At 41.5% G+C, this 23,201-nt stretch overlaps 2 protein-coding genes across 3 annotated transcripts in view; both read right to left on the bottom strand.

The window, feature by feature from the left end:
- TRAF1 (TNF receptor associated factor 1) overlaps window positions 1-9,785 on the bottom strand; it is a 41,527-nt gene extending 31,742 nt beyond the window's left edge. Inside the window, exons 1-2 of one of the 2 annotated variants that reach the window (XM_060014227.1) lie at window positions 9,673-9,785; window positions 8,125-8,199 (exon numbers count right to left, since the gene is read on the bottom strand). The gene's annotated coding sequence lies outside the window, so the exon portion shown is untranslated. Of the gene's footprint in view, window positions 1-787; window positions 5,809-8,124; window positions 8,200-9,672 lie in introns of those variants that run through there. The other variant, XM_060014228.1, reaches the window with a different exon arrangement.
- Window positions 9,786-9,805: 20 nt separating this feature from the next.
- Window positions 9,806-23,201, bottom strand: part of C5 (complement C5) — a 78,105-nt gene continuing 64,709 nt past the window's right edge. The window contains exons 34-41 of the mRNA XM_060014226.1: window positions 21,762-21,864; window positions 21,321-21,395; window positions 21,099-21,204; window positions 19,917-20,000; window positions 18,899-18,988; window positions 16,598-16,681; window positions 10,902-11,040; window positions 9,806-10,338 (exon numbers count right to left, since the gene is read on the bottom strand). Coding sequence (XP_059870209.1) covers window positions 10,200-10,338; window positions 10,902-11,040; window positions 16,598-16,681; window positions 18,899-18,988; window positions 19,917-20,000; window positions 21,099-21,204; window positions 21,321-21,395; window positions 21,762-21,864 — 820 coding nt within the window. The 3' untranslated portion in view covers window positions 9,806-10,199. The remainder of the gene's footprint in view (window positions 10,339-10,901; window positions 11,041-16,597; window positions 16,682-18,898; window positions 18,989-19,916; window positions 20,001-21,098; window positions 21,205-21,320; window positions 21,396-21,761; window positions 21,865-23,201) is intronic.

Genomic DNA, 23,201 nt, shown 5'->3' with positions numbered 1-23,201 from the left:
AAGTAAGCTTTAAAGCCATCTTACGACAGTGCTGTTGAGTAAGAGTTCTCCTGCTCCCCTTTATTGTCTCCTCACTACCAACCGCTTAGCCCTGGAGAGGTCAGAGGCCACAGTTAGCAAACTGGGGAGGGCAGTCTGGGGAAGGAAAAGCAGCTGTCCATGCCCCCATTTCCAGCTATAGGGGTTCCACCTGCAGCAAGCCCTGGTTGGGAAAAAAGATTGAACTTTAAATCAAGTTTGGATTTTGCTTTTTTTCTTGGGCCGTGCTGTGCGGCATGTGGGGTTTTACCCCAATCAGGGATGGAACCCCGTGCCCCCTGTAGTTGGAGCGAAGAGCCTTAAGCATTGGACTGCCAGGGAAGTCCCTGGATTTTGCTTTTGTATGGGACCGATTTATAAAATAGAATTTGTTTGGTGACTGAAGTGGTCACAGGAGTTTTTATGTCCTGAGAATGATCAGATGATCAGAAAAGTCATAGGAAGCTTGAGTTTTCATCAAAGGTCAGAAAAAGGGCTTCTCTCCCTTTCCTCTGAAAAAAATTTTAGAGGGGGGTGGGAGACAAAGTAAAGTTGATTTATGATTATACACTTCAAGTCTTATTTACTCAGTGTATTGATTATATTTGCTATTATAAAATGGGTTGTTGTCTTCCATCATATTTTTCTAATTTGTGCTATTTGCTTCGATCACTTCTTCCGAAGTAATTAAGTACCTGTGCTCCCCTCAGCTAAAGCCACTTAACCATCACCTGAATGTTCAGCTGTGCTTCAGGCTTCAGGTACCTACCTTGTGGGGATTTGAAGGAGCCTCACATGCACAGGTCGAGGGACTCAATATCCATGTGCCTTTACTGCTAGTTCCTGTGTGAATCAAATTCTTCACATGGCTGGCTTCTCTCATGTGGCTGTGTTCTTCACTCTGTGTGCCTCTGTCTCTGTGTCTAAATGTCCCTCTTCTTATAAGGACACCAGTCACATTAGAGTAAGGACCCACCCTACTCCAGTATGACTTCATCCTTCCTTGACTAATTACACCTGCAACCACCCTATTTCCAAATAAGGTCACATTCTGAGATGCTGGGGGGTAGGATTTCAACATATCTTTTAGGGGGAACACAGTTCAAACCATAACATCTTCCTTTCTTATTTTCCTAAACTTGCAACTTCTCCTGCTTTCCCCAGCCGTATAAATGGCACCTGCAGCAGCTCGAGCCAAGAATCCATGAGTAAACCTTGAGTCCTTCGTCTTCATCACCCCCATCCCAATTCCTTCAGCAAGGCCTTTCAGCCCTACCTCCAAAAATATCCTGAATCCATTCATGTCTCTTCGTCTCCATTTCTACCATTCTAGTTCAAGCTACAATTACTTCTTGCCAAGACAGCTGCAATAGCTCCCAACTGGTCTCCCTGCCCCTTTCTTATCTATAATGTGGTCTCACCTGCCTTGCTTAGTACTCCCTACTGAATCAAATCTAGACATTTCATCCATGCTTACAAAATCCTATTAATCTGGCCCCTCCCACTCCTCCGACCTCATTTTCCATCACTTGCTTTCTTTGATCTAGCTGCATCAGCCTGCTTGCAGTTTCCTGAACCACTGGCCTCCCCTCTGGAATGCTCTCCTCTGGGCCTTGGTATGGCTGCCCCTTCTTGCCTGAGCATCTCGGCTTAAATGTCATGTTATTTAGTGACATCTGAGAGACCTTCCCTGACCACCCCATCAAGAGCAGTCACCCAGTTATTCTCAGTTGCAGACCTTTATTTTAATTCCCTGCAGATAATTTAGTAAATAGATTATTTTTCTCATTTATGTAGATATTTATCGTCTTTCTGCCCATAATCCCTAGGAGAGCAGGGACCTTGTTTATCTTGATTACACCATCTAGAACTATGCCTGGCATATAGAAGGAACTCAATAAATATTTACTGAATAAATCATTAATCCTGCACAGAAGATCTTTGTGTATGAACTTCCCTGCCCCCTCTGCTTTTGGGAATTTATATAAATAATCCATCAGGAGGAGGATTACCGGATCAAGGGATATAAACATATTTTGGCTCTTGAAATGTATTGTCAAATAGGTTTGCAAAGATGTTAGGTCAGTTTTCATGTTAGGCAACCTTCTGAATCCCCCGTGCCAAGGTAGTGATTTCTGGTATGTGGGGGAGGGAGGTGGGGAGGGCATGTGCTAGAAATGGCAGGGGAGGAGGTGCAGGTCAGAGCTGCTGCCTCTGGTGGGTTAGGGCCCACAGCAGCAGCAGCAGTAGTGACTAGCCAGCTCAGCAGGGCCCTCATCCAGCACCTGTCTGGAGGGGCAACAGCCTGGTCTTCCAGGCCTGCCTGAGGCAGACAGGGCCTTCTGTTGCATGAACTTGGGTCTGGCTATAGGAGCCAATGTGGGCAGAAGAGAGCAGTGCCCCTGCTCTTCAGCAGGGAGGCCATCCTGGAGGCGGTGCTGGGAAGTGGTGAGGGGGTGGGAAGCTGAGGATGCAAAGTGGGGCTTGGACCCGGTTCTGGAGGCCCCTTTGCAGAGGCTGTTTCTGGACTGAAGCTTTCCTGCTTAGGACATGGAACACTGGGCGATATGAGTACCTCCATACATAAACCAACAGGAACAGAGAGACCTGTCTTATGCACTTCCACACACAGCCAGGCCCATGCAGCAGCGCCCTGCCCCCGTCTTGTAGAACCACTACAAGAGCTAAAACAGCAGCTGTATGTAAGGTGCTCAGAATATGGCACGTGACGGGCATCATTCAAGTGTGGGCCATTATCAGTCCTCGCCCATATTCCTCATGGGACTATAAGCTTCCTGAGGGCAGAGGCCAAATCTGAGGTGGAATTAGTGCTAGTGAGTCAGGCTGCCTGAGTTCTAAATCCCGGCTCCACCACTTATTAGCTGAGTGACTTGGATAAGTGACTTGTGTTCCTCAGTTTATTCCTCTGTACGAAACTCATGGGGTTGTTTTGTGGATTAACTGAGCCGTAAAGAACGTAAAGAACATATCACAGTGCCTAACATGTAGCCAGCACTTGGTAAGTAAAAGGATAAATTGATGCCCAGACCTGCTCGGGCCACATTCTACAAAGGCAATTTCGTTTTCTTTTAGCACCTCCTACCCCCTCTTTTTTTCTTAAGACCTCTTTCTCTTTGCTGCCCTGTGTTTCTCTTGTCCCCAGAATTCCTCAGTCTTTTCTGCGACCCATTCCTGATAGGCCTTGTGCACGACTCTCAACTAAAGTGTCGGCTGTTAAAGGGTTGCTTCCCTTTATGTGAGAATCCCTGACTTTATAGAACAATCTAGAGCCTTGTTAGGTCCAAGAACCAGCAACATAGGCATCACCTGGGAGATGCAGAATCTCTGGCCACCCCAGACCAACAGAATCAGAGCCTGCATTTTCACAAGATCTAACACAATACTTCTTAAATTTTAATGTGCCTATGCTTTTCCTGGAGATCTTTTTAGAGTATAGATTTCAGTGCTCCAATTCTAGAGTTTCTGATTCAGTAGGTCTGAGGTGGGGCCCGAGAATGTGCATTTCAGCATTTTGTGAAGCACTGCTCTAAGACTGCCAGCCTACAGGACCAAAGGAATGAAGCTTTAATAGAGAAATTTGAGGCACTAGGGGGAGATTGTTTTTTAAGATAGCGGACACTTTCCTAATCTTTTAAAACCACACCAGGCAGTCTCTGCCTGTGGTATCAGCACAAAGATGCTTTTGATTATTAATGCCATTTCCATATTTGTTCAAAATTCTACAGCTTAAGAGTTCTTTCACTTGTTTGATCTGATTTCATCCTGCAACAACCCTGTATGTTGGGCCCAGAGAAATTACTACCTCATTTCCAAAAGAAAGAACAGAGGCACAGGGAGCTGTGGGAGTTAGAGATCGCAGCCAGCTGGCCTACACAGGCTGCACTCCCTGAGTGGGCTCATAGGTGTTATTTCTAATCCTTACATCCCTTCAAGGCTGCTCATCCTACTCTCACTGGATAAAGAGGCAAACCGAGAGGCTGGACGAGCTTCAGGAACTTTCCCAAGGTCCCTAACCAGGGCAGGTCTTACTTCTTCCCCTTGTCACTTCCCCATAGTAACCACTCCTTTGTCTGTGTCTGTCTTTTACACACATACACACACACAACTACAGCCAAACAAAAATCACTCTTTCCAGGACAGGTCTGATTTCTCTCATCTCATCTGCTAGCAATGTTAGCCCTGGGCCCCACCCCCTGGGCTCTGGTCTCTGCCCGTCTGCCCCTAGGCCCAGCTGGTGGGAGCAGACACCAGGCACTAATATGGGGAAGAGGAGCTTGGCACTCTGGTTCCATCCCTGATTCCCACATGGGACCCTTGGAGAGTCCCTGCTCTTTCCTGGCCTTTTTCCTCATCTGTGAAACGGGGAGAGTTTGATTAGATGATCTCTAGGGAATCTTTATCTTCAGTATTTTATGATTCTATGTAGGAGGCTCACAAAAGAAAAAAACCTCAACTCTACTGGCAAATTAGAGTCTTTTGAGGGGAGGTAGGAGAACCTGTCAATTCAGAGTTTTACAAATTGTGTTATATCCACGTGGAAGACGATTTCAGGACACATTTTGCAAATCTATGAAATTTCTCTCTGATGCCACCTTCCTTCATTTTCCTACACCAATGTCAGTGCTCCCACTGCCCCAGTACCTGTCCTCAGAGCCCTCGTCGGCCTCACTCTGCCTCACCTGTGGACCTAGCACAGGGACAGCTTAGAGAGCATATAATGAACATACTCATTGCTGAGGCCCAGGGAGGCGGAGGCTTTGCTAGGATTACACGATGACCATGTTCCTACCCTTCCCGTGTGTGAGAAGGCGGTCAGCTCAGACGCTGAAGCATGGCTGCCAGAGCCCAAAAGATGTACATTTGAGTTGTGGCCCTACTGCTCATGAAGGTATGAGACCTGGGGCAAATTACTGAGCCTCCCGGGGCCTCAGCTGCTTCCTTCCTAACAGTAAGGATGATGACAATCACCACAGGATGGGTGTGATATGTCAACAGAATACTCCACGAAATGCAATCAGCATGACGCCAGGCAAGAACTTTGTTGAATTCATCACTTAGCATGTGCCAGGGCTGTATTATTAACAACGGCAAGTTACACTTATCGTGCCAGGCCCTGTGCTCTTCACTTTATGTGCATGACCTGTGTTATTTAAGTCTCACAGAAATCCTCTGAAGTGGGAATTATTTTCAGATGTGAAAATGGAGGTGTAAGGAAGGAAAAGAGATGTTTTCCTTTCTGTTAATGGCCTCTTAGAGTGGCAGGGACACTGGATGTCATTGGGGCCAACCTCCTACCTTGAGAGCTCCTGCAACATTCCTGGACAGTGGTAGTGATGGGGAACCTGGTCCCTCCTAGAGAGCCTAGTCTATCTTTGAACAGCTCTGGCTCTAAGGAAATGCTTCTTTGCAGGGAGCCCAAATTGATTTCTCTGTAACCTCCATTCAACTGTGTGGTGGAAAGAACACTGAGCTCAGAGTCAGAGGCCCTGGGCTCGTGTCCCAGCCCTTGCGCTGTGCAGAGCTGTGACCACTGGAAGCCGCTCCTCTGGGCCTGTTTTCCCAGGTCCTTCCTGGTTTGGACATTTGAGGATTATATAACTCATGATGGTGTACGTAATACACACATATCTGATTATAATGATGGAAACAGTGAAGGAGTGGACACCATGTTCCAAGGAATGGATCGGTTTCTGCCAACATGTCTGTCAGGGTGGGGACCCTGCCAACCAAGAAGAATCCAGAAGGTTCTTAGAAATGGAGTTCTCATCTTTAAACAAACCCCCATCCCTTCCTCCCTCTTTCCCTCCCCTCTCCTCCCACCCGCCACCCTCTCTCCTTCATTTTTTCCTTTCTTCCTCCTGTCTTCCTTTCTGCCTTTCTTTCTGATTCAGAGGCATAAAGGGATATTTTAATCTCCAGTCAAAGTTAAAGATCGTGCCCCTGGTGACACGTTTCTCACATCACACTAAACTCGCAGAATCAGTCTGATTTCAGGAGTAGGGAAAACCTAGGCTGCAGGTTTTCCTCTTTGTATCTCTGAGAACCTCCCAGATTTGGCTGCTAAATTCCCAGCTCTGAGACAGAGGTTTTCAGTCATGAGGTCAATGTGTGCACTTGCAAGGGGCCTCTGAAATAGTATGCAGATTTGTCCATTGTGTGCACATATGGTTTTTTAAAAAAATTTTTTTTTTTTTGCGGCACCTCATGGCATGTGGGATCTTTGTTTCCCAACCAGGGATTGAACCAGTGCCTCCTGCAGTGGAAGCGCAGAGTCTTAACCACTGGACTGCCAGGGAAGTCCCAAGTATGCATTTTCTAGGAAGAAGGGTCTGTGAAAGGGGAGAGTAGCCCTTGACAGCTGGGAGCTAGACTGGGAGCTGGGTCTTAGTGTCCCTTGGTAGTGTCCCTTGGAGCTGGCCTGGTTCTCAGAGCCAAGCTGTGGTGTTCTCTGTGTCTGATGTCACAGAACATTGGCATCAGACAAAATGGATCAAGACAAAAAAAAAGAATGCTCCATAATCATGTTTGAGCAGAGAATAAAACAAGAATATAATCTGAAATGCAAGAATGACCAAATATCCCCCTTTCCTGACTAATGTGAGGGACTGCTTCTTCTTTTCTTCCCAGTTAGATAAGAATTAATACGCTCAATCAGAGGATTACCTCTGCTTCCTGACAGCATCCATCCCAGAGCAAAGCCCACTTCCCTGAACCCTCCCCAAATAATCCATCACAAGCCCAAATCCTGTAACAAGTTCTTTCTAACATCCATTGAGTGAGAAGCTCCATAAACTCAACTTTGTTGAATTTCCATCAGCTTTTGTCTGGTTTACTGCAGTAACCTCCTAACTGGTCTGTTCTGACCCTTGCCTCATTTTCAGTGGAGCAGTAGCATGATCCTCCTAACAGGTAAGACAGACCATGTCACTGCTCTGCTCCGAGCCTTGGAGTGACTCCCCTCTCCCTCTGAGTAAAACCAGCACCCTGTCCATGACCTGCACAATCTTGTCCTTGTGACCTCTCTGACCTTGTCTCCACCTACTTCCCCTCTGCTCAGTCTGCACCTGCTACGCCAGCCTCCCTGCTCTTCCCGGAACATACCAGGCGTGCTCCTGTTTTCAGCTCGGGCACTAGGTGCTCCCTCTGCCCGGAATACTCACCCCCCCCAGATCACCACATGGCTCACTCTTACCACCTTCAAGTCTTTGCTCGAGTCTCACTTCTCACTGAAGCCCACCTTGACCTGACCGCTCTGTTGAGCTGCAACCCCTCTCTCCACCACTCCCAATCTCCCTTAGTCCACCACTCCCAATCTCCCTTAGTCCACCACTCCCAATCTCCCTTAGTCTGGGGTTTTTTCTTTTTCCCACAGCTCTTATGACCTGCCAACATTCAAGGTCAATCCCCTAATTATTGACTTTATTATTTACCGCACGTCTCTGGCCGCTGGAATCTAAGTTCCACAAGGGCAAGGATCTAGGTACCAAGCTCCTAGAACTGGGCCTGACCTGCGATGACCCATCAGAACATATTTGTTGGATGTTGCTGAATAAATGAGCATCACAGGGGCTGGAAAGTAAAACTGAGCATGACTTTGGCTTAGAACCCCTCGCTGAGAAATAAGGAGTCAAGCTCCCTGCTTTAAGCTTGGCTGGTTGTAAATTCCACATATTTTCTTAAGACAGGGTTTCCTAAACTTCAAGTATGTACATGCTAACCTCATGAGTTTTGCCCTTAGAACAACCTATACTTTTATTTACTTAAAAACTCCTTAAATAAATAGACTTTTTGACAGATAAATTTATTTTCAAAGAGAATTTTATATCATGGCTTTGTTGTGCTCATTGTATAGTTTTCTAATACATGTTAAAATAAGCATATAACTATTTACCACCTAAATTGTCTTGCTTACCCCCAGTGGAAACCTGCCTTGTGCTTTTTCCTTCAACCAGAAAGACCCTCCTGTCCCTCTCTACCTACCCAAATCCTGCTGTCCATCTCCAGGAAGCCTTTGGAAGCTCCTCCAACTCACATACTCATTCACGTCTCTGAGTTCCCTCCACATTTATAGGAAGAAATACATACCTAACATCTGGGTGCTTACATGCCACGTAGTCTTGTTTTCTGTTTCATAAGATTGTAAAATTTCTTCTTCGAGCTCTAGATAAAAGAGGCATTAGACTGTTTCAACTCCCTTGTTTCACAGGCCATCAGAAAGGTGAAGAGGCTTGTCCCAAACCCCTGCCAGGGGCACAGCCACACTAGAACCCGCGTATCCTGATGCCCCACACTCACTGGTGAATCCACAAGCACTTGCTGAGTCCCTAGAATGTGTCTGGCATTGTGCCAGGAACAGGAGACAGTGATGAAGAGAAAGGACCCAGACCTTGCCCACATGGAGCTCACAGGAGAGCCAGGAAGCGGCACACCAAAGAACTATACATGAGTAAGTAAATAATTGCAAGTACCTTGGAAGAGAACTGCAGGGTTGAGGAGGGGCCCTGCTGTGTGGAGGGTCAGGAAAGCCTCACTAAGCAAGTATGTTTAAGTACTTAGGAGTTTGCTGAAGAGGAGCTGGTGGATTTCTCAGGGATCCAGGCTCGCTCACAAAGGCCTGCTTTGATGTTTGGAAGCTCAGCTGCATTGTGGGTTAATTAGGCCGCTGTGGCTGACCTATTTGAAACAGTGCTCAAGGAGAAGGCGATGTGAAGGCTCAGAGACGCTGGTGCCTCGGGGGTGCTGCAGTGGTCCTACCCACCCTGCTTTCAGCAAGAAGGTGACAGGAGGCACTTCAGGCCTGCTCTAGAGGGGCCCTTCATCCCTCGCTGGCAGAGAGTTTGGGCATATTGGACACACTGGTTGTTTTTGCCAAGGGAGTGCCTACAATGTGAGTTTTGACATTAACAAAAATAAATCCTTAGTTCCTGGAAGTGGAAAATCTTAGTTTAACTTAGGAGGCACACTGCAGGGCCTTGTGTAGTTTCACCTAACTGGTAAGGGGCAGATTTTTCAAAAAGGGAATGCATTTTAGTCACTATTACCGTTTCACCCAGAGTTTATGTTTCCTTGTAATATTTCAGTGGGCTGGTTAAACTAAATCTAAGAAACTCCACCTGCATCCTGACTTGGTCTTAGGAAATTAAACCCGACGAGCAATAGGATGGGGCAGAGTGGTGGAAGAGGGATGTATTTAGACTGTGAGTGAGCCTTGGGGTTTGGTCTCCCACTCTGCCCCTTACTAGGCTGGGAAAATTGCTTCACTTTTCTGAGCCTCAAAGTCCTCATCTGTAAATGGGGATAATAATAATTTCTGTACCTCGTGAGATTCTGGATACATTAAATGGGAATGTATGTGAGAATTCTTCCATAGGATATCAAGTGCTGCAAAATGTCACTTAAAAGTGAGCCTTCTGTTAGAAATCCTCATTTATAACCCCCCAGTGGAGGCTCAGAGACCTGGTTAGGGCTCCTGATTCCCACTAGATTTCTCTTCATTAGGTTGCTTGCCTTCCAGGAGAACAAGTTCCAGGGGAAATGAGTATGTGCTGGGTGGGTGGGGAGGGGAGTAGAGGGGTCCCCATGAGGGTAAGGAGAGGGCAACAGGAGGGGAGGGGGCAACGGCAAGTCTCCTACCTTCTCAGGTTGCTGAGGGCTCTGAGGTGAGGCCTTCTCAGATCTTCCGGGCTGCTTTCTCTACCTCTCTCAATTTGCCTGTCTTTGTGTGGTTGAAGCTGACCTAGCATAAAATAACACGCTTTTTCGCACATTTTGAAAGCAAAGGCAGGCTTTAATGATCAGTCTTCTGTTCCTTGGTATTTTCTTTCAAGCAAAGGCCATGTTTTTGTAAGATACTACATTTCAATGGGGCTATTCTTTCATCCCCAGCAAACATTCCTGAGTGGTAGGTTTTAGGAGGGTTCCAATTTATTGCTTCTGGTGTCCAATAACCTTGGAATGAGTGTCTGTCTCCATGCCCCCCAAGGACATGTTATTTCAGAGAGTTACTGCTCTTAAAATCGTTCTCTAATAAAAGCAAGTGTCCCTAATTCTAAGTAGAGTGAGCTCTCCAAATAAGACCAGCTGTGAACGCTCGAAAAAAAAAAAAAAGGAAGAAACTTCAACAGGAGTCTATAGTGAAAATTGGATGCATCTGACCTTCTTTAGGCATTTTCACAGCCATTTAAAAAGATGTCTTCAGTAAACTCATCTAGATTCGCTAAAAATGCTTGGCAAGATGGACACCCGGTGTCTGTGGGCCAATATTCAATCCAGGTCAAGGAATCTAACGGGTAGATGTACCTGCCAAGAAATAATGCAAACAAAGCATTTGTGATGATGGCCACAGAGAGAGAAGAGCTGAATTCAGCTGAGGCCAGGCTGCTCAGGTGCCCAGGGATCAGGTTGCCGGCCAAACACTTCTGGACCCGTCTCTCCCCAGGAAGGTCCACAAAACCCTGGGGATCATAAGCTGCTTGGGGCTCCCATGGTTAAAGGCAGGAACAGCATCTGTTTCAATGTCTATTTTTAAAAAACAGATAATAAAACGTGTATCCAAACACTGTCCTCTTTAAAACACAACAGCCTGAGAACTTACTGAGGGAACACATGTGGTAAAGGGGGGTCAATGAGCACCCCCAGATTCACTGTCAGACCTGAGCACTCAATTGGTTTATCCTCAGTGCGTCCTTAGCCACCCTGGTGGTTTTGAGGAGCTCTTTGTTTTAAACTCACATTATTTCATTTATGCTCCTAATGGTTTGCGTATTAACAGCAGGGCACGTAAGAACACGCAGTGTGTTTAAGAATAAATTGCACTCTGTTTTGGAGGGAAGATCAGAGACTCCAAAATATTGGTGACTTACTTGAAATGGAAATTGTATTTTATCTGCAGGGCCTCTTTACCCATAATTAAGTACTGTTTTCCTTCTTCCAGGTCAGCGTTAACACAGGTTGTCTTTTTAATGAAGGTGATTTCAGAGTCTTTCTCAGCAGCAGCTTCTCCTGAGAGACACACAAATAAGGTTATCACATTCTTGTCACAATGTCAAAATTATTAACTCTTTCGAGAATTCCAGTTCCTCACGGCTATTTATTATTCAGTGTAAATTTCTATTGACAGGCTAATGGCTATAGGCAATGTCCATGTGGTTAACACTTCGGACTCTGCAATATTATGACATAGTGTGAGTGTGTTTTGTGTTTGGTAATTGCAATCATTGTTGCTTTTGTTGTGGTCATCCATTTACAATGCTTGGTGTCAGTTTATTTATCTCTTGTAAAAATAAAATACAGTGTGTGTGTGTGAAAAAAAAAAAAAGACTTCAGACTCTGGGATTAGGCTCCCCAGGCTAAACCCCAGCTCTTCCACTTCCTGGCTGTGTGACCCCAGACAAATGAAGCTCAGACCTCTCATCCAAAAAATGGGCATCACAGTAAAACCTACCCTGCAGAACTGTTGTGAGATTAAATGGGTTACTATATGAAAAGTGCTTAGAACACAGTAAGCAATATATAAGCGCTTTTCATTATTACTCTTGTAGAACCAGGAATTAAAAGAACCTCTTTAGAGTTGAACAATATTAATCTCCATATGTTACACAGGAAAATAAAAAAGGATTTGGTAGCTGGCAATGGGCAACTTCGTAGAAAAGTGCAAGACATGCGAAAGACTAGAAAATTTTAAGGAGGATAACTTTAGGATTCCCACAGAACTAGTACGTAGCCAAGAAGTTGGCTCCCTGCCTGGAATGCATTCCTCTTCATGTTGGCCTGTTGAATGTCTACCCATCTTTAAACGCATCTTCAGTTCTCACAGTATCCAGTAAACATTCCCTGATGCTCTTTGTCAAAAGTATCTGTCTTCCCCTTACTCCATTATACTTGAATTTCTATCATAATGTTTCACTCCACATGCCTGATTCCTCTGCTAGGCTGGAAACTTTTTGAGTCCAGGACAGGGAATTCATTGCTATAAATTCAGGACTGATATCCAGTTATTAAACTCTGGCAGAGTCATACTAATTATTAAATCCTCGGGCTTCCCTGGTGGCGCAGTGGTTAAGAATCTGCCTGCCAATGCAGGGGACACGGGTTTGAGCCCTGGTCCGGGAAGATCCCACACGCCACAGAGCAACTAAGCCCGTGCACCACAACTACTGAGCCTGCGTGCCACAACTACTGAAGCCCGTGCGCCTAGAGCCCATGCTCCACAACAAGAGAAGCCACCGCATTGAGAAGCCCGTGTACCGCAATGAAGAGTAGCCCCACTCGCCGCAACTAGAGAAAGCCCACGTGTAGCAATGAAGACCCAATGCAGCCAAAAATAAATAAAGAAAAACATTTTTTAAAATCCTGAAAAAATTCTGAACCTGTTGCTAAATAGCATATAATAGTAATGCATAAATGGTAAACTTTAATTAGTACTATAAATTCTAGTGTACTCATGTTAGTTCAAGCTAATGTTCTTAGGCTCTCCCGGTGACCATTATTAAATGACTTCCTGTTGCAGCAACATCTAAACACCCTTCCCAGTACGATTTGCCAAGTCAGCCCCTGTCATGGTAAGCAGTGTGGCTGCAGGGGGGCTTATTATTTTTTAAAACCTTTTGTTACGGGAAACTTCAAGCATATTCAGAAGGGAGAATAATTAATCAACCTCAGTTTCAACAATCACTCATCTTTCTTTCATTTATACCCTCACCTACTCTATGCATCCTGTGCTTTAGGAGAAACACTAATCATAGGATAATAACATCATTATCCTTGAACCACATAGTTGCCCTTGATTCTAAGTAGTTTAGTTTTTATTTTGGTTTATTGTTAGTGAGCAGCAATTCTTTTGTAAATGGTAAGTGTGTGGTGTTTTAATATTTATATGAATTCAAAATCTATATATATTAAAAACTAACACCCAGAATGACTAGATAACAAAGTATGCAAAATTTTCTTAACATTTCCTTTTAACTATCATAAATATGAATCTTCTGAATTGACAGGAGAACAAAGAAGAAATGATATCAGTAAAGAACTGCAGGGATTTCCCTGGTGGCGCAGTGGTTAAGAATCTGCCTGCCAATGCAGGGGACATGGGTTCGAGCCCTGGTCCGGTAAGAGCCCACATGCTGCGGAGCGTCTAGGCCGGTGTGCCACAACTACTGAAGCCCGCATGCCTAGAGTCCGTGCTCCACAGCAAGAGAGGCCACTGCAATGAGAAGCCTGCGCACCACGGCGAGGAGTGGGCCCCGCTTGCCATAACTAGAGAAAGCCCTCATGCAGCAACGAAGACCCAAGGCAGCCAGAAATAAATTTATAAAAAAAGAGAACTGCAGGGACTTCCCTGGTGGCGCAGTGGTTAAGAATTTACCTGCCAGTGCAGGGGACACGGGTTCAAATCCTGGTCCAGGAAGATCTCACATGCCACAGAGCAAGTAAGCCCGTGCGCCACAACTACTGAGCCTGCGCTCTAGAGCCTGTGAGTCACAACTACTGAGCCTGTGTGCTGCAACTACTGAAGACATCGCTCCTCGAGCCCATGGTCTGCAAGAAGAGAAGCCACAGCAATGAGAAGCCAGTGCAACTCAATGAAGAGTAGCCCCCGCTCACCACAACTAGAGAAAGCCTGCACGCAGCAATGAAGACCCAATGCAGCCAAAAAAATTTTTAAAAAAACAAACAAAACTGCAGCTTGGGAATCATCTGATGCTGCAGAAAATTCAGAACAGTCTGGAACGTCTTTTGATAGTAGGCAAGAATTGATACAAAATAAGTAATTTGTATTTCTGGAATGAAAAGCACTTGATTATTTCAGTAAATATAGGAATGGCTTATTATTGCTTATGATGCGAACGTTGTATGCAAAAAGTGCTTGAAAATTGGGTTGTGAAAAGATCAAAGTACTAAACGCTTACCTATTTTGTCAGAATGGCAATCGTGTTTCAAATAAGGAATACTTGTGATCATCAATGAGAAAAAAATAACATCACAAATCAACTTCATACAGTAAAACATTTGAAATAATAAAAATCAGAAAAAATGTTGTCAGAGTATTGATAAAGCAAAGAAAAATTTGGAAACTACTAGAATTTTAAACTCTAGTGTATGGTTAAAAATAATCAAACAGGGCTTCCCTGGTGGCGCAGTGGTTGAGAGTCCGCCTGCCGATGCAGGGGACACGGGTTCGTGCCCCAGTCCGGGAAGATCCCACATGCCGCGGAGCGGCTGGGCCCGTGAGCCATGGCTGATGAGCCTGTGCGTCTGGAGCCTGTGTTCCACAACGGGAGAGACCACAACAGTGAGAGGCCCGCGTACAGCAAAAAAAAAAAAAAACAAAAAAAAAAACAAAAAACAACAACAACAACAACAAAAATAATCAAACATTTTCAGAGTTGAAATACTTGATAACATTTCAAAAAAAACAATGTAAACATATTGCCACAATTTAGATTTATGGTCCTACTTATTGCAAAATTTATATCTACTGAAATGAGAACACAGCTTTTTGAAAAATATAAATAAGGTAATAAAATAAAATTTCAATCATTGAGAAAATCAACTATTTAATATAACATGTGTTTTAAATAACTTAAAATGAAAAATTAGAGACTTTGAAGATGGCTTAATGGGTTTTGTTGAACTCAAGGTACTGGAAGGAACAACGGGACAGCATATCAAACTGTTTGAGAAAAAAGGTGTCAATGAGAAATATTTACATGAACACCTTATTGGTGCAAATGTAATGCCAGGGAGAAGTCTGGGGCTTCAGTAAAAATCCTGAAATTTCCAGCTGTTTCAGTTTGACTGAATCACCTATCAAGTGTCTCTGGATAATGCAATCAAAGACAAAAATCACTTTAGATATTGTTTTCATATATTTGATATTCACTACCACATAGCTAATATACACTAGACAGAATTAAGTAATAGTGTGAAGACCTCAAACAATTGCATTAATAAAAATTGGAAAAATATTGGGATTTTGACAGGCAGCCAGTAGTGCTAGAACTCCAAAGGCAGTTTATAAATCATATCAAGTCTGATAGATTCACTTTGACAGATATAGGAGTAAACATTTAGAAAGTGAATATATATGTGCTTTAGTGATTTGCCTATGATATTCTAGCAATTATGTCAATACTATATGTATTCAAGAAAAAAATGTTTCAGCTTTAATAAGCTGACAGATTAATGAATGAATGATAAAACTGATCGTAGAAAAATAAGTAAAGGAAATATGAAAATGAAGCAAGAGCTGTTACAAAATGAAGAATGACATGTCGTTTGATATAAAACAAAATAAAATATCAATTTAAGAGAAAAACTAATTGTATGAAAGTGTTTTTGTTTTTAGTGACAAGAGCAAAAAATATAATGAACTTTTAAGTTTTGTAAAACCTGTGAATTCTGAAACTTTGTCAATGATGTTTGTAAAACTGAGGGTTGAGGGGGAATAAAAATTAAGAAAATTAGGAAAATTAAATATGACATTTCAGTAACTGTTTTTATAATTTAGCTGATAATAGAGATATATTAAATACATGAAAATGTTAGATGGTATCATAAGGACTAGAAACATTTGAATGTAATTACTGCTAGTTCAGCAGCAACTGAGAAAGTGTTCAGTACCATGCACGATACTGCTGCTATTAGGAGAAATTACTTATTGAGGCTATAGGTCATGTAATGACTATCAGTAGACATGCAATTGGAAAAATTTGATGTGGTTCCTTGTTGTCAAATCAAAGCACAAACAGGGTCCCCTATCCAAGTGAGTGAGTCAAGCAAAATAACACTGACAGTTTCTTTAAAAAAAAAAAAAAAACTTATTTGGGATTAAACATGATTTAATGAATCATTTGTGTTACTATTTATATCATCACAAGCAGTTTCACAATATTTGTAGCTCAGTTTACTTAAAGAATAAAAGGGAACATATTTTAAAGTGTTTTATGTGTTATTTTACATATGAATTTATTTTTTGTATTGGTTACTAAAGCTCACTTATCCTATCAAAACTCACATGGCATCTGAGCCATTTTGCACTTCATAGATGCTCCTAACTGGTTTCCCTGTTTCAACTCTTGTGCCCTCCAATAGAAACCAGGATGATTTTTAAAACCATACATCATAAAATGTTTCTTGCCTACCTAAAACCGTTTATTAGCTTCCCTTTGAACTTCTAGAATAAAATCCAAATTTCTCACCATGCCTTATAAACCCCTGTATGACCCAGCTCCTGCCCATCTGGTTCCCTCTACTCTGCCCTTTAAGAATGGCTAACTCCTAATATCATCTCCTAAAAGACGCCATCTGCTATCACTCCAAAGGAGTTTCCCCCATTAATTCCACATCTGTTTCAACTATAATACTTATGATTTATAATTGTTTATTTATCCATCTCCTTTTTTAAAAAACGTGTCTCCTCAAATAGAATATAAATTTTATGAAGGCAGGACCTATGGCTGTGTTATTCACATTGTATCCTCTGTGTCTAATATAATGCCTGCCACATAGTAAGGACTAAGTATTTGTTGAATGAAAGAATGAATGAATGAATTCTTACCAGCTTTGTAGATATCCAGGAGGGTTGAGGTATACTTGACAAAAGGATTTTCTTCAGTGATGGCTATGATCTTAACTTTATAAGCTGGTTAAAAAAAACACACACATACACAATAATTCATGCTTATTACCACTACTGCTGTGTCCAATAGAAGCCAGAGTCCATCAAACATATGAGAAATGAAGCATGGCAAGCTCTTATGGGCACCCTGCAGTAAATCTCATTTCTTCCAAGAAGCCTTCCCAAATACTCCCAGTGTGATTCTACTGGTCATGACTGTAATGACTCATTCTACTTAAAATCACTATCTCTGATCACTGTTATAGAACAGGCTGGTTAGGATAAGAGCAATATTAAATTAAAAGACAGAAGCACACAAAATCAAACAAAACAAGCCTTAGAAAGATGTAAAGTTCAGATTCTGATCTTTGAGATGAATGGAGTCATGCCTACGGGGCACTTCAAAGAGCCCCTTCCTTCTCTATCACTAGGGCCTGCCACGTGAGACTCTCTGGTCCCTTGCCTCCATTCTTCAGATACCTCCACTGGCTTTGATCTTTGGTTTTTGATAGGACTCCATTTTCCAACCCGTCTTTGCTTGTATCGGCAACTGTCTGACATGAAACATTCTCAATCCTGTTTTCTCTTCATTCAGGCATCAATGTTTAACCTATGGTGTGTTTGACCTCAGCTCTGAAATGACCAGCTTGAAGGGACCCATCTCTTCTATATGGCCTGAGAAAAAAAATCCTCTTATTTTTGCTTTCGATGGGGTTGAAGTGAATGACCTAAAAGCTTTTGTCTATTTTTGAGATCCTAGCTAGTTAGCAAGACGTATAGATGAATGAATGAACTCATTGTGGCAGAACTAAAGGCTGTGTAAATTAGTAGCTTAAAGACTGTCCTGAATTTCAGATTCTTAAGTACTTATGGTGGATATGGGCAATGTACCTACTGTGGCCATAGATGGATAGAGGGAATTATTTAATTTTGTTTCTATTCTATTATTCCAGCATTAACCTGTAGCTCCAAAAAAGACAGCTAAGTTTTTTCTTGAATGTAATGAACTAAATCCAGATTGCATTTACTCTGTGTTAAAATAGATTTTTTATATTTAAGAGTTAAAATAGTTCTATTATGGAGGGAAGAAATAACTTGGTTCTTCTAAATTTTAGAAAAAAATTGTTAAAACAATATAGTATTCTCTTCAATGTATTTTAAAAGTGGCAGTGGGTCTTGGCTGAGTTAGGCAACTTTTTAGCATTTTTTAAAAACTCAAGATATGAATTTGAAGGAGACCATGAGCCATACAAAATTCATTCTTATGGCTGTATTTCCATTTAGAGAATTCAGCGTGATATCACGGAAATAATATTGGAGACCAGGATGCATCCTAGTTCTATTACTTACTTCTGGCATGACTTTGAGCAAATTATTTAGTCTCCCAGACTCTCACTTTCTTCATTGGTAAAATAAGGATAATTCTCTGTTACCTCCAAGGGGGCTTATGGGACACCAGTGTGAAACCATATATGAAAGCAGTTGGTAAACACAAAATGCTACACGAACAGCACTGTTCTTATTTTTTATTTATAAATAACCCCCTACCAATTTTCAAGAAAAGATTTGAAATAGTGTATAATCTGTGTGCTCTCTCTCTCTCTTTCTCTATTAAAAAAGCCAGAAATAAACATTAGGAATTATGGACAGAAAATAAAGGATCTAATTCTATGAGGAATTTGAGACAAGACTACAACTGTACTTGGGCATTTGATTTAGCTCTGAGGTCTGGACAACAAGAAGGAGATGCTCCTTTTGAAATGGAGAGAGTCTCAAACATGGATTGTGACTGTGGATATATTAAAAATTATTTAGTACTGATATTTTTACCTTGTCTTTGGAGGGATTTGGAAAGTACCCAGACCCCTAAACCGTCTTTGTCTCTGTTTCTGCTCGATTGACTGGAAGAATGCAGTAGTGAAATCTTATACCTCTGTGGCTTCTCAAATATTCTCTTTGAATATGTTTTAGCACCTTTAATTCAATGGAGTCTGTGGAATAAAGTGTCTTGGCTGCGTGTGCACCTCACTCCTATCATTTTTAATGAAAATCCTATTTCTTTGCTGAAGGATAAATAACTTTTCATGTTAATGCTGAAAATTGATGGCATTTTCCTTCAAGGGAACATGTGGAATGTTGTATCTATATAATCACTGTGTAAAGTTGTAGATCTTCCTAACTGATCATGTTTTCATAAAATGTCATGTTTAATGGAACTATACATTGAACTTTTGAACTTACCATATGCAATCTCTGGTTTACATGCTGTTTCTTTTCTAGTAGCTGCAGAGATTGTCAGATCCAGTTCTGTCTGCATTTGTCCACAGTCAGCTGGATTTTGTGAAAAACAGTACAAGTTAGTTTAATGTAAGGAACAGGCAGCTTTGGGAGTAAACATAGTTCTTTCTCATCAGCCCTGAGACAATCTAAAATAATCTTACAATTACCAGATTCCTAAGACCTGTCCATTTTCTCCTCTTCCATAAAGTAAAACAGTATGTAAAGCAAAAACAAAACAAAACAAACAAAAACAAAATCTTGAACAAGAGACTTATTCTTAGAATGGGTAGTCACTCCACATTCAGCTCTTTAGAAATATATATGCTTCATTGAAGAAAGGAGGAAATTTTTCCATTTTGAGTATAATCAAAAATCCCTTGAAGGAACCAAATTGATGAGTTGACTGATTTACAGCTCTAAGACGGAGCAATAAGTACCTAAGAAATGTATAGATTTTAAGGATTTTGAAAAACAAAATAAAACCAAAAAGAACCCAGACCCTCATGGAGTCCATTGCTGATTATTGGTGAGTTCTGGGTCTTTTCCTTGGCCAACAAGAAGTAAAACTGCCTTGATAGATGAAAGACTGAATGGAGAATGTCACTATCTGGGAAGGACAAGGGGAAAGAAAGAGGAGCTAGTGGCTCAGTCTGGAGCCTCTGTTCTCTTAGGCTGTGGTCCTATTACACTAAAATGACCAGGTGAAAAGTAACAATTTCGCATCATGTTATCCTTCGGATATCCAACAACCATCTGGATGGTATTTCTCTGCCTCTGTACAGTAGGAACTATCGGGTTGTCCCAGAGCTGTCGAAAAGTAGCTTTACAGTGCTCAAGGAATGAGCTTTCAATCAGATGAGATTACATTTCTACTTCTGAGAAACGACAGTTTGTCAAACAGCTCCCCCAAGATTAGTCCCAGATTATGAGTGGCTGCTTTAAACAAGCACGCAGCCTAAACACATTAAACAAAGTTTACCTTCGACACATTTGCACATTACTCCTTCACAGACTTTCTGAAGTTTGGTATGGGACATGCTATAAAACATGGTACACTGTTTATCTGCAGCAATGAAAGTGCAATTAGAAGAGGTGGCTTGATGAACACACAACAATTTACCCCATCAATGAGTCCCTCCCATGGGGCCTTGGAGATCACCTATTCCAAACCCTCTTTTTGCAGCTGAGGCCCAAGGAAGTTAAATTATGAATTGTCTGTCCTAACATGGGTCCCTCTACCCACAAAATATTCTCCCTTTCTGTACTTGAAATTTTACTCTTCAATATTCATTTCTTAGAATGAAAATATTTGGTGCTTCAGTGAATGAGAGGAAAAAAATTATGTTACCTGAGAGTCTATTGAAAGAATTGTAATTGGTAATTATTTATGCTGGAGAAGAAAAGAAACTATATATTTACATAGTTTTGGGGTTTTTTTCTGTCACTCAAGGAGAAGAGAGGCTAACTATGTTCTATATGATTTCAGAAGTAAAACTAGATTGAATGGGTCTCAGAGTTTGGTTCACTTTAAGAATTTTGTAACAAGTAGAACTGTCCAAATTGAAGTCTTCTGTCTTGTGAACCAAAGTGCTCTCCAATCACTTAATATTCTCAGAAGTGGCTGAATGATCAAACGTGGGGGTCATTCATTTGACATTTATCAATACACATTATGTACCTGACACTGTGCTAGAGATTAGGGGCACAAGGATGAAAACATTCTGTCTGGGGTTGTGGAGAAACCAATAATAATAATGCAATGTGGCAACTGCTATAATAGAGCTCTCTGCAAAATGTGATGAGATTATAGGTGGAGGAGAAGTTGATTCTGGGAGGATTAAAGAAATAGTTGGGCGAGTGGGCATCTCTAAAAAGGAGAGATGCAATGAATAGTAAAACTGAACACCAAAGATAAACTTGAGGCAAAGAATTTAAGTTGGGAGCAGTCTAATCCAGTTATTCTAAACATGAAGAAACTGAGGACCAGAGAGGTGAGATGATTTGTTCAATGTCACACAGAAGTTGTTTGTCCAAGTTGGGAATGTTTGTGAGGAATGAGCCCTGGGAGAGGCGATACATAAAATCTGTAGGCCTCTAGTGCATTTCTACATAATGAATACAAAGCAGTCCTCTGAAGAAACTTTAGAGTAGAGTTGATTACCTGGTCTGTGGTACTCATACACTGTGAAAGTAGTAGGACTCAGAAACCCAACTTGAAAAAGTTCAACTATCCGGAATCGAACACAAAGGAACTCATTGGAAGGAATCTGTTTGACAAATTCAAGGTTTAAGAAAATTATGGGAGAGGAGAGACCCATAATATTTTAGGCTGCAAATTTTGAATAGTAATAATAAATGAAGAATGGTGAGAGGTGGAACTTACCGAATTCAGTTGCAGAATAACATGTCCATCTTTGATTTCATAATCAGTTAATAGTTGATCCACCCCTTCCACAAGCTAAGGGAACAAAGAGGAAAGCTCAAATTTAATTTCATGGACTTTTTGTTTAAATGCATTCACCCACTGATGGAATGTTAGGTCATGGGGATGTAATCCACTATTTAAAGACATTGAAGAGCAGCTCCTCCTCTTGAAAAAGTCTGAACACGTCATCGTATGCACTCACATTTTTCAGACCATGCAAGTACATGTCCCTATTTCACTTTGAAAAATAAAAACTTAGGTAGATTGTTGGTTTGAAAAGAATATTCTGGCTGATTCTATGAAAGTGTCTATTAGAAGGAATGGCAATAGCTTTGTTTGTAAAATAATGCAATAAACAAAAGCAGGTATCCATAACAACATTTAAAAGAAAACATTTACAGCTTTTAAGTCTTCTGGGTTTGCATTGACTCCAGTAGGCAAAGAGATATCCATCACTGCATGGGAGGACCCAGATGATGATTCTTCACTGCTGAGCTTGTAGCTAAAATAAATTAGAGATTAGGAAATGAAATAAATAAATAAATAAATAAGATTCTTTAAGAAAAGCCCCTGTTCCTTGGTAGGCTTTAACTTTCTAATGTGAGTCTCCAGTTATTTGCTTCTTTACAATATATGTGTTGCAATCTCTGAATTTTAGAGATGCAAGAGATTTCTTAGTCATCTATTCCAACTCTTTACTCACTTGACCGGTTATCTCAATGGACCTCCATTCTGGGGTTGGAAGAGATCATAAAAGCCATTCAGTCCAAGCTCCTAATTAGCTAGTTGAGGAAACTGAGGATGAGATAAGGTACTTGTTCAAGCTCACATGACTATCTCACCTCAGAGCTGCATAAGTCTCTTGATTCTCATCCTAGTTCTTTTTCTAACGGAGAATATTCAAAGAAGAAAATTAATTGTATATTGGAAAGAAACTCAATAAGCATGTTCAGGAAAAGACTGGAAGGAAACACACTAACATGTTAGAAGCTACTTTCTCTGGATGATGAGATTATAAGTGATTATCTCTTTTCCGTGCTTTTCTGTATTTTCTAAAATTTTCATATTAGATATTTTATTTAAAAAAATGTTTCAAGGACTATCCTTCATCTAGGAATTGTGCTTGTGGGGAAGCTGAGGAGAAAGGCAAAGGGGGTAAAATGGGAGATTTGGTTTATTTTGTTTTTGTTTTTCTGGTATGAGGGAAAAGAATACTGAAATTCCCATTTACTGAAATTCCCATTTCCAATACTGAAATTCCCAGTAAATTCCCAAATCAGTAAATTTGGGCTTTATCCCAGTTCTGCTGAGGGTTTTCCCCAAATTATTTTCCCTTTCTAGAGCTCATTTTCTTTTTTGTAAAATTAACTGTGAAGAAGTGTAAACTCGTGTTTTAAATTTATCTTTATAATTCCAAGCCTTCATCTTGAGAGGCAGAGAGGTGTTTCTGTTTCTATGATTAAGCAAAGTTAGAATACTTAAAGGAGGAGCAGGTTGGTGGGGTAGGGACTGGATGGGAGTCTGGTTCTGCAAAGGTTGAGTTTTAGATTCCAGCCTCACCTTATGATGTGGGAGAGGCAGACAGACATTTGAGAGTGGAGCTTGGGAGAGCAGTTGGGATTAAAGGAAGAGCCTGGTGAGACAGCTTCATAAAGGGGAAAATGAACTGATCTCACCCAAAGGAATAAATATGAGTGCAATGGGAGGTATTATTTGAATTAGTGAGGTGGCAAGGGACCTCTTTTCCCCAATCATATCTTATTGAACATATATAAAGCAGATCCTACTAGAAGTTTTAGATGTCATATTTACCATAAAAATTTCAATATTATAAAATTT

This window comes from Delphinus delphis, chromosome 6 (genome assembly GCF_949987515.2).
Source record: "Delphinus delphis chromosome 6, mDelDel1.2, whole genome shotgun sequence".
Classification (NCBI taxonomy): Eukaryota; Metazoa; Chordata; class Mammalia; order Artiodactyla; family Delphinidae; genus Delphinus; species Delphinus delphis.
Note: the sequence above shows the minus strand (reverse complement) of the source record. Positions and strands in the feature narration are given on the sequence as shown.